The following is a 16480-nucleotide window of genomic DNA, read 5'->3' as shown; positions in this document are numbered from 1 at the left end:
ACAGGTGTTAAGTTAACATGTGTAAGGCACCTACGCCTGTTCGGATGTCTAACAAAGTGGCCTATAAATTTATCAGTGGGACCAACGCCTGCACAGACTGGGTACAGGCCACCCCACTGTAAAATAGTTATGTGTTGCGCCCACTTTACACTTCAAAAACAGCGCAACACATACCAATTACTACCTACTTCAGTTTTTTTGGTTCCCCCTTTACTGCTTTAAATCTTCTGTATTAAAGTTAATTCAACAGAAATACCACATTTACAATGGCATAGCATATAGTTGGGATATAAATGTTTGTTTCTTGCCAAAAGCAGGCTTGCAAAGAACATTCAACAATTTCTCCATTGAGAAAGACCTTCGACCTCTTTTACCCTCCTTCACTAATTTCCTGGGTGCCTGTTGCTCTATAAACAGTATTACGAATTTATGATCAGCCTGCGATAATAGGCCCTCCAATATTCTGTCCTGTCCTGAGGTGGGACACAGAAATTTGGTGGCGGCATGAATGAAGATTGGGAGGTCAACTTTTGAAGTACCATGGGCACAGTCCAGCTTCCCCTCATGCACTGGTGTGCCAATGTGCAATGTCAGATTTTTATGTTTTTTCACATCCAAATGTTGCACTCCCATGTGCAGGAAATGATTTGCTCTTGCTCCCTACCCCAATGCGAAGGAATGGACCACCTGGCCTGTTCTCCAAATTAACACTCCCATTCTTCATCAGCTTGGCAATTCAGCCTTATTCAGATGCTTCAATATAATCACATGATTCATTCTATGTTCAGCAGTACTGTCAATCTTTTTTTTTTGTTAATCATCAGGATTTGGGACCAAGGGCTGGAGCAAGAGAAACTTATACAAAGTTATGAACATATTATATAGTGAGGACTGTAGATTCTTCACTTACTGGTATTCCTGGTGGTCCAATTTCTCCTTTAAGTCCAGGAAATCCTGGTGCCCCTGGAAGACCAGGACTGCCTTTTTCTCCTTTGATGCCCCCAAATCCTGGAGGACCTCTTGGACCCATTGCACCTGGTGAGCCTTTAAACCATTAAAATTTCGTTAGCTTTTTATAGGGCTTTATTAACAGTAAAAAGCTAAGTTTAGCTCAGGTCACAAATTGGACAGTTATTTTGTTCAATTATAACTGCAGTTATCATATAAAGTTCATTTGTATAGGATACATTTTTTCCCCTAATATTCTCCCATCTCTCCTGAAAGAACAGATTCTCACTGGTCCTATTTGTGCCAGCAGCCCTCCACTCCCTTGCCTGAGTGACCATTCTCCATATGCCAACCTAGAATCAGCACACAGGAGACATGAAGACCCAAGCCCAATCCTTTTCTTACTTGGCATGCATTTTCCAGCAGGGATCACTGGGTAACGATCAGGAACTGGAGTCCTGAGTGGCTATTCACCTCCAGAGTCCAGGGCTGCTCATGCCAATTGTAACTGCCCAGCAGATTATAGAGAATCATGGAATGATACAGCACAGCAGGAGGCTGTTTGGCCCATCGTCACGCCTATTTGAAAGCTCTTTGAAAGAGCTATCCATTCAGTCCCATTAGTGTCCTTTTCTCATAGTCCTGAAAATCTTTCTCCTTCAACTATTTATCCAATTCCCTTTGAAAGTTACTACTGAATCTGTTCCACCACCCTTTCAGGCAATGCATTTCAGATCATAACAACTCGCTGTGTAAAACAGAAGATCACCTTGTCTCGCCTTTGGTTCTTTTGCTAATCACGAGATATCCCATCTCAGATCAAGGGATCAAAACTTGAAGAGTTGCAGAATTGTATGGGTAAATGTTGCAATAGGTAGGATCTGGTCTCAAAGGTCAGATCTCCTGCTATGGTGGCAATACAACTTAATTATTTCATTTCATAGTGTGCTTGTATAATTATGGGTATAGACAAATAAGTCATAATGTACAACTTGTGCACACGTCCATTACTATACATACACATAATGAAGTGATAATATTGTTTTATTATTGTTGATTATACTTGTGCTGTACATGTAAATATCCCTTGCTCATGTAATTGAGTTTTTATAAGAACAGATGATTATAAATGGATTTGCCTATATACTGGTACTCACATAAAAGTAAAAGTGAAATTATGGCCAGGATTTTGTGAGGCCTCCGAGGCTGGGGGGGGGGGACACAGAGTATTGTGATGGGTTGTGGGGGATGGTGGGACGGAGGGCCCATCGCCTTCCTGTTGCCCAGCGATCTTCCCGGGGGCGGTATAGGCTGATGACAGCCTTCCCGCCCGAGGCCAATTGAGGCCCTTAAATAGCCTATTAACGGCCAATTAAGGGCCTCTTCCCGCCACCACTGGGATCTTACCAGTGGCGGGGGTGGGCCTCTGCCGCATGGGGAGGATGCCTTGTAAAATGAGGCACTCTCCCTGCGGGCTTGGCGGGTTCCCTCCTTCATGGGCAATTTGTAGCCCACAGAGGACTCCCACCAGGAACAACTTTACCTCCAGGACCCCTCTCCCCCTGGACTGCACAACCACCCACCCCCATTCCCCTCGCAGGGGCCTTCCGGACTGGCCCCGGCGACCCCGCCCCCACCTACCTGCTAGGCCTGGGTCCGAGGCCTCTGCAGTACCGGCAGTGGCCACCACTCCCAGTGGCACTGCAGATACTGCTGAGCTGCCGGCACTCTAATTGTCCATCAGCTCTTGGAGGCGAGATCCCCATCCCTTTAAAGTCTTTAAACAGGGACACGGATCCCACCTCCTAAAACATTGATCGCTGTTGGCCGGGGGTGGGGGGGGGGGGGGGGTGCGGGGCGGGAATTCCCCCGCCTTTTCAGCTCGGTGTCGGAAGATCCGCCTCCAGCACAAAATCCAGCTGATAAGTGTGAACTTGTCATGAAGTCCACAGAAGCATTAAATGGCAGCTGCTCCAGGTGAATGAAGTACAGCTACAATATCGGATATTGGTTGAAAGACAAATTTAACCCACAGCTTGTTTCTGCTTTTCTTACTCACTTTATGCTTAAAGGGAGTTGTGTAATCACAACTGCTGAAGAAAAATTCAACGACCCCAAACCACTGAGCATAAGAAATAGAAGGAGTAGGCCATTTTTCCCTTCGTGTATGCTCCGCCATTCAATAAAATAATGGCTGATCTTGTACCTCAACTCCATCCCTCCTACACCATCCCCATACACCTCAAATCCCATCATACACAAAAAATTATCGATCCGCATCTTGAATATATTCAACGACTGAGCATCTGTAGGGTAGAGAATTCCCAAGATTCACACCCCTTTGGGGGAAGAAATTTCTCCTCATTTCTGTCCTAAGTGGCCGACACCTTATTCTAACACTGTGACCCAGTCTTCTAGACTCTCCAGCAAGGGGAGCTAAATGGGCCACATATGATTATGCAGTAATGTCAGCCTTCATACATAAAAAAGATAAATCCCCATGTGAGCCTCCAATTTTCTCTGTCATCCTACTTTTCTCCCCCCAGTCTTCAACCCTCTCACCTCCATTTTCTTGCTCTGACAATGACTGATTATTCTATTCTCTCCTTGTAATTATCTCTGTCTACCCCTCCCCTGCCACTGCACTCTCTTTCTTTCTCCTCTGTTCCCCACTCCCAGTGCTCTCTCTTTCTCTCCGATTTTCCTGTTGTCTCTCCCTTTTCCTCTGCCTTTTCTCCCTTTTCAGACCACAGCACATCTTTAGAAAGATTCCATTATCTTCAATATAATCCATGTTTCAGAAAATATTCCCCCTCTGAACACGGCATACAAGGGAGATTGGCTGGGGTGATGAAAACAGCACAGGGAGCAGGAAAACTATGTTCCAGCTCTTTAAAACTGACGTGGAGACGTGATAAAGGCTGCTCTCTGACACGATCAAAATCCAAGTCAGGGAGCAGTCTTTTCCCGTCCTCCAAGCCTTGAGAAGTTTAAAAGCATGAAGGGGCTGAGCTCTAATATTAAACCCATGATCACACTCTGTATGATCTTTATTCAGCAATCCCTTTGGAAAGTGCATCCCTTTTGGAATGCGGACAGTGGATGAGAATAAAATTGAGCTGGGTTGTGATGTCTGCTACAGTTGAACAACCCTTTGACAATGTCTAGATTCACACCTGTAGAGTGGTTCTTCAAGTAAAGTATTGGAGAGCTGTCAGCGCTATGAACACGTACCTTAGCTTGAGTTAGCTCTTTGGGGGAGGGGGAAGGAAGAGAGGAAAGGGAAGAAAAATGAAGGGGGAAATATTTTAACAGCAAGTTTGGAACTAATGAGATAAACCACACGTACTTTAGCTTTTTATTGGCCTAAGCACTCAATATTGAAACAGAACAGGATATTTGAATGAGCTGTTTACTTGTATAGACCATAATTACAAACTGAGCCAAAACCTCTTATCTCTTGGAAAATTCTTCAATTCAAAGTAATGTTTATAAGGAATCCACACGGATACTAAGAAATCATCGGAACAAGTTTCACCAATGGAGCTGATAGAATAACCTCTGGTCTTTGCTGAACAGTGTGAATTACAGTTTAATTTTTCCATCTTTTACAACCTGACCTGTCCACAAATACCCTCTGAGAAGAAGTTGAACAGAATTAAAGCAATCTGTTTTACAAAGTGAAACAAGTTACCTTTTTAATAGAGACATCAAAATACAGGTCATTTCTGTAAAACGCATATACAGATTGAAAGAGGTTGAGGTAGGCTTGTGTACATGTCATAAGTAAATGTATAAAAGAGGTAATCATTCAAAGGATTGAGTTGAGAGCAAAACATACCCCATTAACCCTCCCGAGGGCGGTGTTTTACCCCAGTTGGAAAATTAAGGAAATAAACCTGTTGATCTAATGCACTTCAGCTGGTTCCATCCTTCCAAGGATGACAAAGTGACAGAAACAATACTGGTTCTATTGTTGCTCACCTCTATTGCTCGTAAATGCTTTGCCCAACTGATTCAAAACATTAGTCCAGACAGGTTCACAGGAATCTTTTGCCATTTCACATGTATTAAAATAATGTATTTTAATCACCAGATAACACATAGCAGAACTGCAATGTTAACAATTTTATCACCACCAATTAAAGGGTGTTGTCATTTTAATAAATCAATATTGCAATGCTTTCAGTTTGTAAACCATTGCTTCTCCTCATGGCACTCATCATATTCTGCTATTTCCCCAAGGGTTACATGGTTAATTCCAACACCGCCAGAACACCCATAGCATGCCAAGTAGTAACTTCTTACAGAATTAAGAATCTAACCTTGAGGACCTGGGAAGGGTCAAAGATTAGTAAGATCCAGGATCATCATTAGATGGATCAGTCACACCGCACAGTACAGAATGAGAATGCTAGTTAGAAACTTCACAAGCCTGTTACAGAACTATTTCAAAAGCAAAAATCATCTAGGTTTTAAGCACACAGAGTAACATTTTTGCCTCAGTCATCATTACAGAAACAGGTTAACCCTTCCACACCCAGAAGATTCAAGATTTCCACTGTTTTTTTCCCCAAAGGGAATTTGCAGCCTTTTTTTAAAGCTTTGAGCAGGAAAGGATTAAGCAAGGTTAGTCTATAAAAACTACAGAGCTGATTAACTAAGGCTTTTTAAACTTTAGTCTATATTTTAAAAAAGCATGCAACAAAAAGCATTTCTGAAACAGTAGCTTATAGTATTATAGTAAGAGTTATACACAATATAATCATTTGAATTAAAATTAATAAAAAATAGGTATGCCAAATAACCTTAAAAAATGTTAGTATCAACTTTGTGACTAAAATACAATTATTCTTATTGTTAAATTCCATATAAAACAATTCTATTGAGTACAATTTGCTGTTGATGTTGTCATACAAATACTTATGTCAAATTCCTCTTGCCACTATTTTAACAATGGCATTCTTGTATATTTTACACGGGTTAGCGTCTCCATTAAAGCGGCAGAGTGAGGAATTTGCTGTGTTTGTACATTAACATTAACAGCAATTTCTACTCTGTTAAGACGATGGACCAGTTGTATACCTTGTCAGCAGTGAGTGGGACTGATGGTGTCCGCCAGCATCTGTCAATGCAGAGACTCAGTTCCACTTATCTCCATGATGACCAATGGTGTGATTTTTGTACAGGTTATTGGTTGGGTCAGGATGGTGTTACTTAAGTGTCAATTGTAGCTTGGTGGTAGCACTCTCACCTTTGAGTTGGATTAGAGCAGAAAATCTAGGCTGGCACTTCAGTCCAGTACAGAAGGAGTGCTGCACTGTTGAAGGTGCCATCTTTAGGATGAGATGTTAAACCATGGCCCTGTCTGCTCCCTCAGATGAATGGAAAAAATCCCATAGCACCATTTTGAAAAACAGCAGTGTATCCCCAGTGTCCTGGCCAATATTTATATGTCAGTGTTACTGTTAACAAAAGGAACAAGTTCACTTATCAGCACTAGCCTCAAGTTCCCCCAGGCTTGGTTTCCTTTACTCCCTCCCCACCCCTCACACTGTTCCACATCTTTCCTAATAACATGACTGCTCATCAGGGCATGGTTCCTGTGGTATCCCATTAAAGTGCCACTTACTCATGTGTGAGCTTCAACAGGGAGTCACCAAGCCTAAATCTGTGGCAAACAGTTGCTGGTCAGTTCTCCCCTCACTAACCCAGGGCACTGAATCTACCTGTAGTACCCGTACTGCTGGCGAGACCAAAATTAATGTGGGAATCAAACAATAGCGGTGGGGGGGAGGCATTGTAAGGGAACCCCTCCAGTGGGAAACTCAAGGGATCGGATTGGCCACTCGTTCTACACCCTGTGCAATGTTGAAGTTAATTTAAATTGGAAATTGCATCTCATGAGATCACAAATAGACTTTTGCCTGATGGTTTCAATCCTGGTTTTTCTGACATGTTGTCCAGTGGCCCCGGGCCAGTGGTTTCCCATTGCTACGTTTAACGTTTATCAGCTTTTCCCTCCCTTGCCAACCTTCCTGTGTACCAGCCCCCCCCAACACCACCCCCCACATAAAATATTGGCATCAGCCTTGTTGTTGCTGAATTCATCTGTGTTACTGCGTCTGCTTGTTATGGTCAAAGCCTCATGTCTTGTAGATGCTCCCACTGACCTTGTTGCTATTCCCATTGATTTTTCTCCTGCCAGTGTTGCTAAATAGATCTGCCTCTGGAATAAACCTTCACAGTTTAGGATTGGGGTTAGGGATAAGATGAATTTATTGTGGTGGGGAGGGGTTGCTGGGGGGGGCGGGCTTCATTTCTTTGAAGGAAAGTGCTTATTTTGATTGTGCAGACCGTACAAGATGAATTTGCTGGAGTTGGGGAGATCTGTTGTAATACGTTTCATGAAATAGAGCTTGGCAACAGCAGTCAGGCTGCTGCTGTCTCTCTGTGGCTAAAGGTCACAGGATGGGATCAAAGATATACAACAGGTGATACAGCATTTGATTCTGACATCTTATGTAGTACATTATGGTCCTAGTATTCACAGGGCAGATGCAGGGGACATGGAAGCTCTGCCAATCTTCATGATAGGGTCTCATTTCAATGAACTTCTGCAGCCTCCCACCCGACAGCCGGCCAGATTAAGTCTTTGGTGAGAGCCTTGTTTGTGTTTGTAAAATTTTAAATGGGTGGGAGGTTGGGGTCAAGTTGCTCGATCTCAATATTTTACCCACATTTGCCTTGGCCCTCTCCTGCCCATTGGCTAAAATCGAGGCATATGTTTCTGACCTTAAGCCTGTTTAAAGGACACAGTCTACAGGAGTTTTAAAGGAAAATCAGTTTTTGTCCACACTCAGTCAGTTGGCATACCTTAAACAATGTAAGTTATCCATTCCCTGTCTCTTTCCTCCAACTTCACAGCTCATACCATTTATTATTACATTCCTCAGTGGTGAAATCTTATTTTGTGTAAACATTAACAGAAAGGTCCAAAACTTCACTTCCATTTAGGAAGAGAATGTACAATAACCTACTTTTCTTGGAGTAGATTGGACTTCAAAACTTAATAGTGTCCATTTTGGAGGAACAACATTGAATACTATTTGCAAAGTCTGCAGGAAAGATCCAGGTTTTGGTGAAAAAAAATGAAAATTCATATTATAGTTTATTGTTCAATGCTACATACATTACTGATGTTATAATCCTAATTCATCCAAGTTAATTATTACTTAAAGGTCTAACCTGGAGGACCTGAGGAGGGTCAAGGTTCAACCAAAGGTCATCATTAGATGCGTCAGATATACCATATCACAAAACAAGACTGCTGGTTAGAAACTTAATATAGGCCAGTTAAAGCAACAGAGTACAACGGAAATAAATTCTCAATTTTAGGGGAAAAGGAGGACCCAGCCATCCCCAAATTAATGTTTAAGATGCTTGACTATAAGCACAATGTTCCACTCCATATTAAGAATTCTATTGAGTGAATTCTCTTCATCAGCAAGAGACCTTCCCTTCAATTTATTGCAATGAATTCTGGATAGTAAAACACTACCGTGGACAAGCTACTTGCTTGATTATTGCCAGATTTTTGGTTTAGTGGATTCAAATACAGATATTCAAAGTATCATCAAAGTTGACCAAAAGAAAATGTATCTTTCTCAGCATTGCTCTGAAACACAAACGGGCCACCTGCAGAAACTCATTCACTCTGAAAAATGCGAAAGTGTGCCATTGACAGCGGGAAAAATCATGATTTTTTTTCACCCATTTTCCAGCTTCCTGCTTTCTCTGCTAAAAGCATTGGTTTATGCCTTGTGATAGAGTGCGGGTGTGGTAGTATAGCTCCATAGATGCCAGCGGGTTTCTGCCTAAGTGGCTATTTGAGAGTCTAGACAGTAAAGACTATCAGACTAAATGGCCATAAAGGACCTTGTATCCAAGCCTGATCCTGTCCTTAGGTCATGTGTAGACACACAAATCAAGAAATTGGGCTCGGTAGTACCCGTTTATATATAAGTGCCGTTTTTGGATCCAAAATGGCATCTAGAGTGCGAGCACACACTTCTAATATGATGTGTGCTGGACGCATCTTGGTAAAGGTGTTAGCACGCCAGATGTATGCAGAGTAGGCAAATCATGACATTACTCAGCATGCACTGCTGATTTGACCCTAACGTTGGCATTTTGGAACTCCTTGCTCCAGCCGACAACCTAATTTAAACTCACACAGCTGAACACACATTAAGCAGCAGAAAGGACACTCCCACCAGCACTGTTTAAAGGAATCATCAACTACATAACATTAGTTGTTGGTTGATTTCTTCTGGCGGTTGCTATAATTCTACACATTTTTGGTGCTTACCATAGTTCTGTTAAGTTTCAAAAGTCTACAGGGAGTTCTATGGCAGGTGCTGAAGGACTTCTGCTGACTTGATGGCTTCTGCACAGATCAGTTCCTTCCAGGCATGGGTGCACTAGCCAGCATTCCTCTTGGAATTGAGCATGATAGGGAAAATGAGTAAAGGCCAAGCAGAGCAGGAAACGTGCTCAAAGAGGGTGGTGGTGGTGGGGGGGGGGGGGGGGGGGGAAACACCGGGGAAGAAGGGCTCTCAGCAGAGGGCCATTTTTGCCCAGGGTGTTCAGGGAGGAATTCCCCTGCCGGAGTCCCAGTGATGACCAATGTTTGAGATGTCAGTGTTTCACTAACGCATTTATCACTGAAATCTGTCAACTGCTGCAGCCACAACTCCAACTCAGAGGTAGACTAGGACGGCATTGCCTGTGGCTATGAACTTCTAGGCATCTGGTTCCTTCCAGGCTGGTTCTGGAGATACTAGCAACATCTCACAGTTTGCAGTCCACTGTTGCATAGGAGAGGTATCATAATTTCATTCCCTATTGCCAGAGAGAAGTAGGTGGAGCTAGCACAAGGGTGTGCAACATTTGTCAGCTTCCCCATGATGCAGGGTGCCATTGACTGCATGCACATCGCGTTGCAGACACCCCACACCAACTCTACCCTGTACTGGAACCAAAAGGGACGCGCTCTCTCAAAGTCCGGCTGGTGTGTGACCCAGGCAGTGAATCATGCGGGTTAATGCCTGATATCCTGGCATTAGACATGATCCTTTCATTCTGCAGTAGTCTGCTGTGCCAGCTGCACTTTAGCCACCACAGCAGACCAAACAGTGGCTACTAGGTGACAAGGGCTATCTGCTGACAACAGCATTCATGATTCCAGTTCGCAACCCATGCACAACATGCAGCAGCATGTGCAAATCAGAGCCAAGCTGCCACAAGAAATGTGATAGAGCATATCATTAGCATGGTGAAGAAATGATTCCACTGACTGTACCACTCTGGAGGAGTTCAGTAGTACTTGGCTGAGCGGGCCTCAAGATTTGTAGTGGTATGCTGCATGCTGCACAACCTCGTCATCATGGGGGAACAGCCCGTGCCACCAGTAACCAGACAAGAAGCTGAGGATCAAGAGCAGGAGCACGAGGAAGAGGAAGAGGAGAAAGAGGAAGGGAGGTTGCAACGTAGGCAGCTCCTTTCTGCTGGTGTTTGTATGTGAAAACCTAATTTAAGTGGGACACCTGTAACCTCAGCCCCATTCCTCATTCACCAACAATCCTATACCCTTTACCTTTCCTTTGTCACCAAAATTCATAGTGACCTCTTGACTGCAATGCAAAAATAAAAGCCAACACAAAATGCATATTCCAAACCAAATTTATAAATTACTGCATGCAAAATTAAACTAATCACCCTTGTGCATTCTCTTAGTGCCTGTCTTCCGTGTGCCTTTAGTCCTATCCACTGCTCCTATACAGTGATATTCCAGTGCCTGCAGCATGGCTGGTGGAAGGCTATTGACTCTCAGTGGAGGAGACTGCAGATAATCTTATAGGATGGCCTTGAGCAGCTCTGGGTCTAGAAGGCCCAGCTTCAGACTGAAACATTTCTGCATGGGTGGCAGAAAACTGCGATGGCAGACAACAGCAAGGGCACTGGCACAGTGGCAGGGTGGGATTACATATGCTGCCATCCTGAGAGGGGGCAGAAGGTTTGTGCTCCATGGAGCCACTGCTACTCCCCCGGAGCTGCGCCTCAGCAATCCTAGCAATCTAGTGAAGGACAGATTGCTGGACTGCTGTCATACCCTGCAAGTCCCTCTCAACACTGGTATCCACAGCTATGATGGCAGCAGTCTGAGCATGTGTGGTAGCAAGCTGAGCTGGCAGTGTGTGCAAGCTGTGAGATGTGGGTGTGAGGTGGGTGCTACAGTGCTAAGTATTTGAGGGTGAGGTGAAGTAAACGAATGTCCAGTATGAGTCCTGATTGATAGAGACTGTTGATAGGTGAGTAATGGAGGTGTGGTGAATTGAGCGGTGTCTGAGGCTCGTGGTGTAGTTAGTAGGATATGCCATTTGAAGATGCATTCACTGACCTTGATCACTCATGTGCTGCCATTAAACTTCTTGCGGCACTATATCCTTGGGACAGCATTCCTGGCACTGAATTCCGCTGCTATCTGCTCCCACTGCCTTTTCACTGTCCTCTTTTTCACCTCCTCCACCAACACCTCCAGTGCTGCGTCTGAAAAGCTGGGTGTCTGTGCTGTCCCATGTTCTGCCTTTCTTTTCTCAGGTTAGATACAGCTCACAAAGGACTCCCAGCACCTGCTCCAGCCACAATGCACCTTGCCTTTAAGAGGTACAGGGTAGCTTTAAGTCGTGCTGGCAAGTATTGATTTTGGGCTCCCTGCTGATGTGTGAAGTAAATCAACAGTGAGGTTAGTGCTGGCCGTGCGCTGAAGATCAAGCTAGTAAGCAGGCAGCATGAAGATGCTGCACTGCCTGCATTACATCAAACGGATGCAGGATAACTGCACATTGTGATCCCCTTGCCTGTTTTCGGGGGCTTTCCAATTTAGCCCCCAAATACTTTCCCTTGAAGCATAGTGCTCAGGTCAATTATAACACCCAGCTGCTAGGCTAGGTGAAATCATTGAATACTGTGCACAGCACATGAGACATTCTAGACAGCTCAGTTTCACACTGGATGGGAGAGGGATTCACTTGCTAGGGCACTGCGGGAGCTAAAAACATACTTTTTAAACATGTTAAAGGCCGGAAGCACAGTTCAAGAGCAAACAGTTCAGAGCACTTGTTACAGTGGAACATTTCTCAATAAATAGAGGATTTTTTAAAAAATGTAAATTTGAGGCTGGGTTCCCCTTTTCATGTTAAGAAATCAAAACAAACTCAATATTTCACCTTGAGTTGCAGAAACTGAAATTATATTAATCGTTAGAAAGCCACCAGCCGTTAGATCGAAGCATTTCATTAAGTGCATTACCATGCAACCTTATGCAGCAGGAATTACTGAGCAGATAATGACTGGAGTCCCCCTGCACTGCTGTTCAATTCAGATTTTTTATTAAATGGGAGGTGATTTTAGTCAGAAGTGAGGATAAGCATGCTCGACAATTTAATTTTTGTTTTTCTCTTTCCTACTTTCAGTTCTGAGCTCCCTTTACTGTTCCCCAAGGAACCTTCAACTCAGTCTCAGCAACACTCCCCTATTGAATTACTGTGACATTTATATTTCCCAAAACAATCATCCTTGTTCCTGCTCAATCAGGAACTTGATCAAGATTTTGCAAATTCTGATCCTTTCACCTCATCAGACTCAGCTGAATCCTCAAATCCCAGGGGTTTAACTCCATATCAAAACAACCCAATCACTTAAACACGCCCTCCTTCTGCAAAATGGACACTCAGTAAAACTACAAGAAGTCCCTCTGCTTTGACCAATATCATGGTAGTTAACATAAGAAAGAAAAACTCGCAAAAACAAAAATACTTTGTCCAAACTCAAGTGAATATGTTCATTTAAACTTACCTGCAATACTGGGCTGAATATCAAATTGGAGGTGAGGGAGGGAGGGGGAGGACGGCTGTTTTGATGTTGTGAAACCTGGAAGAACAGGTTTCCTGCGGAATTTAAGGGCGAGACCTGATTAGCTACTTTTTTTCTGTTTGATTGAGAGACTGACTGGCTGGCAGGTGGGTAGGTTTTCAACAGCAGACTACAGCCAAGAAGTGGAGAAGAGGGACAAAAGGATCGGAAAGACCTGGGCGGGATGGGAATTGGAGGCCAGAAGGCAGATCCGAGTCTGGAGGAGGCAGAAGATTGAAACCCAGAGGCAAGATTGAGGGCTGTACCTTGGGGGTGGGGGGGCAGGTGATTGGAGGCCAGAGACAAGATCAGAAGCTGGGATCGGCTGAGATTGGCGGTCTCGTGGAAGAGACTGGAGGGTTGGAGGGTTAGAGTAGGGGGGGGGGGGGGGGGCAGAGGGTCGGAATGTCAGAAGGGTCTGTGGGGAGTTCGGAAAGGTCAGAGGTGGAGATCAGAAGGGTGGGTGGGTAGTCAGAAGGGTCGGAGGGGGCGGGGGTGGAGATTGGTCAGGGTTGGAGATTGGAAGGGTCTGGCAGGGAGCTCGGAAGGGTCGGGGTGAGGGAGATCAGAAGGATCGGGGGTAGGGGGTGGGGTGTGGGATGGGGTGGGGTGGAAGATTGGAAGCATTGGGGTGATGTCCGATCACAGTGGGGTTAGTGAAACAGGTAAACTGGATCCAGCAGGGAAATGGAAAAGCACATACCTCCCTGGATCCAGCAGTCTTCATCTCCCTGTAGCAGCCGGGTTTCCCGAAGCTTGGAAAACTTGGCCGGCCTTTAAAACCAGAAGTGGGCGGGTTGAGATCAGGATTCAGATTTTTAACGTGTTAACATCTCTTCTGATCCAACCTTGCGCATTTTGGGCATTTAAAAATTTCCCTATTGTGTTTTGTATTGCATTTAGCACACCAAAATACCATTTTACTAACAAAATCCAAGAGTTCCTCTGGTCAAAATGTGCACTGACACTATGGCCTCAAAAATATTCCCAATAACGGGTAGGAGGAGGTTGGTGGGGTTGCCAGGGGTGGTGGTGGTAAAATCCTAAGAAAGGACACAAATGAAACTGAACCTGACATGCCCTAGCCGTTGTTATAGTGGTGGGTCGTTACAACATGCATGTTTCCCGCCTTTGAGAAACAGGACACTTCATTATCATATTTAAAATCGGTTCCTACAGTGTGACTGGGAGCCTGATTTAAATTTAACTGTTGTTGGCTGGATTTCTCAAGGTTCAGGAAACCCAGCAGTGAAATGGAGTGGGTGGTGGGGGAAGCTGCCAGCTCCAGAAGATAAGTGCTTCTTATAGCATTCCTTGTGGGGCCCTCAAGGAGGCCTTCAGCCTCCCTCCAGCTGATTTGTCTAGCCCCTGCTGCAATCAGCAACCTCCCCCTACCACCACCTCCCAAAGCTCTGGTCTGCAACATGCTCCCCTCCCAATTGCTGGGGACCATCCTCAAGAATCCGGGGCTGCCGCCTCCTGCCACTGGATTTCCCACCAATTTGGTCGGCTGCCGATTGGGAAACAGAAGAATAAAATTATAATATGATCCTGACGAGTTTCCGTCCCCGGACTTGTCAGGGTTCCTGTGCGCTCCCCCACACATTCTTCACCAATATCAGGGCCTGTATGCGTGTGCATTCTATTAGGAAAGATTAACAATTCTACTAGAAATTGCAAGCTGAGAAACTCCTCACCAATGTAGCTATGAAATCACTACACAAAGGAACTCTTAACCCAGTATTTGAACTCCATGAAGCTCTTAATCCTAAATATTGAACAAACACACCATAGGGATCTCTCTCTTGCTTGTGTATTTTCTATCTATATTTCTACACACTAAATATATCCATTTCTTATAGAGACCTGCATAGAATTCAATTCATACGCTGATGCAAAAATAAAACTTAAAAAGGGACTACAATATTTAAGTAAACATCTTTCTTATCTTAAATAGGGGCAAAGATTGATGACCTACTCTCACCTCCCACCTCCCTCTCACCTGGCAAGTGGTCTTTTAAAAACAAGAACTGTTGTAGTAGAAGCTACTGAGACTAGGAACGTTTTGAATAATTGTATACACCAGTGACCTGCCCAGGGCTGGGACAGTCCCTATAGTGAAATGATCTGAATGAGACTTAGCTAGTAAACAAAATGAAATGAAATTAGAACATAACATTCTGAAGATGTTCTAAAATCAAATGTAAGGATGATGTAGAATAAACAAATGAAAAAACGTGGCTGTGTTTGGTAATGAGAATGTTTGAAAATGAAGGACACTGTGCTTTCCGTGATCGATGGTTCACATTAAGCAGATACATTGTACACATGCAAAGGCAGCCGAATGAAAATAGTGCACAAATGTGTGGGAAAAGGCAATACACTCATCTTCCACTTGTGGAAGAAATATCATTCTTCTGGTCTTACCTGACCTTCCCGGCTGTCCTGGAGACCCTGGTGAACCTTTTGGACCTTCCAATGAATATCCTGGTGGTCCAGGTGGACCTGGTGGACCTTGCTGACCTGTGAATCCTGGGAAACCGGGATCGCCTTTAAGACCTGGAGCTCCAGGACCACCTGGGATACCTGGAACACCCGGATCTCCTTTTGATCCTATATGAGATCACAGTAGATAGTGAATGGCTTGGGATGAAGCATCAGTTGAAATACACTTAACAAGTCAATGATTCAGGTCATTCCTAAGCATTTTCTCTGATGATAACCATCATCCTTCACATCTTTAGATAGTTTGCAGTAGAAAGTTGATACATTTCAATTTTCTTAACTAAACAGAATAATAGGTATTGTAGAATAAATTTAAAGATCATTACTCAATTGATGGGTTTTGATAACCTTAGAGTAATTGCAACAGAGTTCAGAATATTTGTAAAAATATCATTGGACTCTCAACAGAACTGTATCTAGGCACACTAAAATTTCACGCCTCACATTGGGTTGGGCAACACTGCATGTTATCCAAAATACTTGAACAATTAGAAGATTAGATGCCGTTGGCAGTGGAACTCTTCACTGTTGGTAAATCAGCTGTTGTGATTGTCCACAGAATTCAATTTTCAACATTTCAATCCATAGTGGTTGTCAGGAAGTCAAAAAAGTATGGCTATTAGATATTTTTGGTCTGAACCAAATCACTAGCAATTAATTGCCATTGTACGAAACAGATGTTTTTTCAGAAACATGATGTTGGAGTGTACAAAACATTCATTAGATCACAGTTGGAATGTTTCGAAGAACACCTATTGCAATTTAAGTGGCACATGACAGTGCATTGCACATGCTCTACCATTATATCCTGGTACTGAGCAGCCTAAGCAGTGTTTCTTTAAAGGACCTGGCTACTGGCTGTTCCAGAAGCTTCCCCAAAATGTTTTCAACATTATATTATAATGGACCCAAAAGCTGCAGAAAAAACTGTGGGCTGCTGCCAACCTGGGCTCACTCCCCAGCTCTGGTTCACCTCCTCTACTCCCCAGGACCTACTTGCACATGGCGTAGAGGCTGACTGCGATTTTTCTGGCCAGAAACTGACAAGCTG

General features: G+C 43.9%; 1 protein-coding gene across 3 annotated transcripts in view; it reads right to left on the bottom strand.

Moving 5' to 3' along the window:
- The window catches only part of col4a5 (collagen, type IV, alpha 5 (Alport syndrome)), a 289160-nt gene that overhangs the window by 35880 nt on the left and 236800 nt on the right, over window positions 1-16480 (bottom strand). For all 3 annotated transcript variants that reach the window (XM_068047230.1, XM_068047229.1, XM_068047228.1), the window contains 2 exons: window positions 15352-15537; window positions 911-1044 (listed from right to left, as the gene is read on the bottom strand). In XM_068047230.1, coding sequence (XP_067903331.1) covers window positions 911-1044; window positions 15352-15537 — 320 coding nt within the window. The remainder of the gene's footprint in view (window positions 1-910; window positions 1045-15351; window positions 15538-16480) is intronic.

This window comes from Heterodontus francisci, chromosome 15 (assembly GCF_036365525.1).
Source record: "Heterodontus francisci isolate sHetFra1 chromosome 15, sHetFra1.hap1, whole genome shotgun sequence".
NCBI classification, from domain to species: domain Eukaryota; kingdom Metazoa; phylum Chordata; class Chondrichthyes; order Heterodontiformes; family Heterodontidae; genus Heterodontus; species Heterodontus francisci.
Note: the sequence above shows the minus strand (reverse complement) of the source record. Positions and strands in the feature narration are given on the sequence as shown.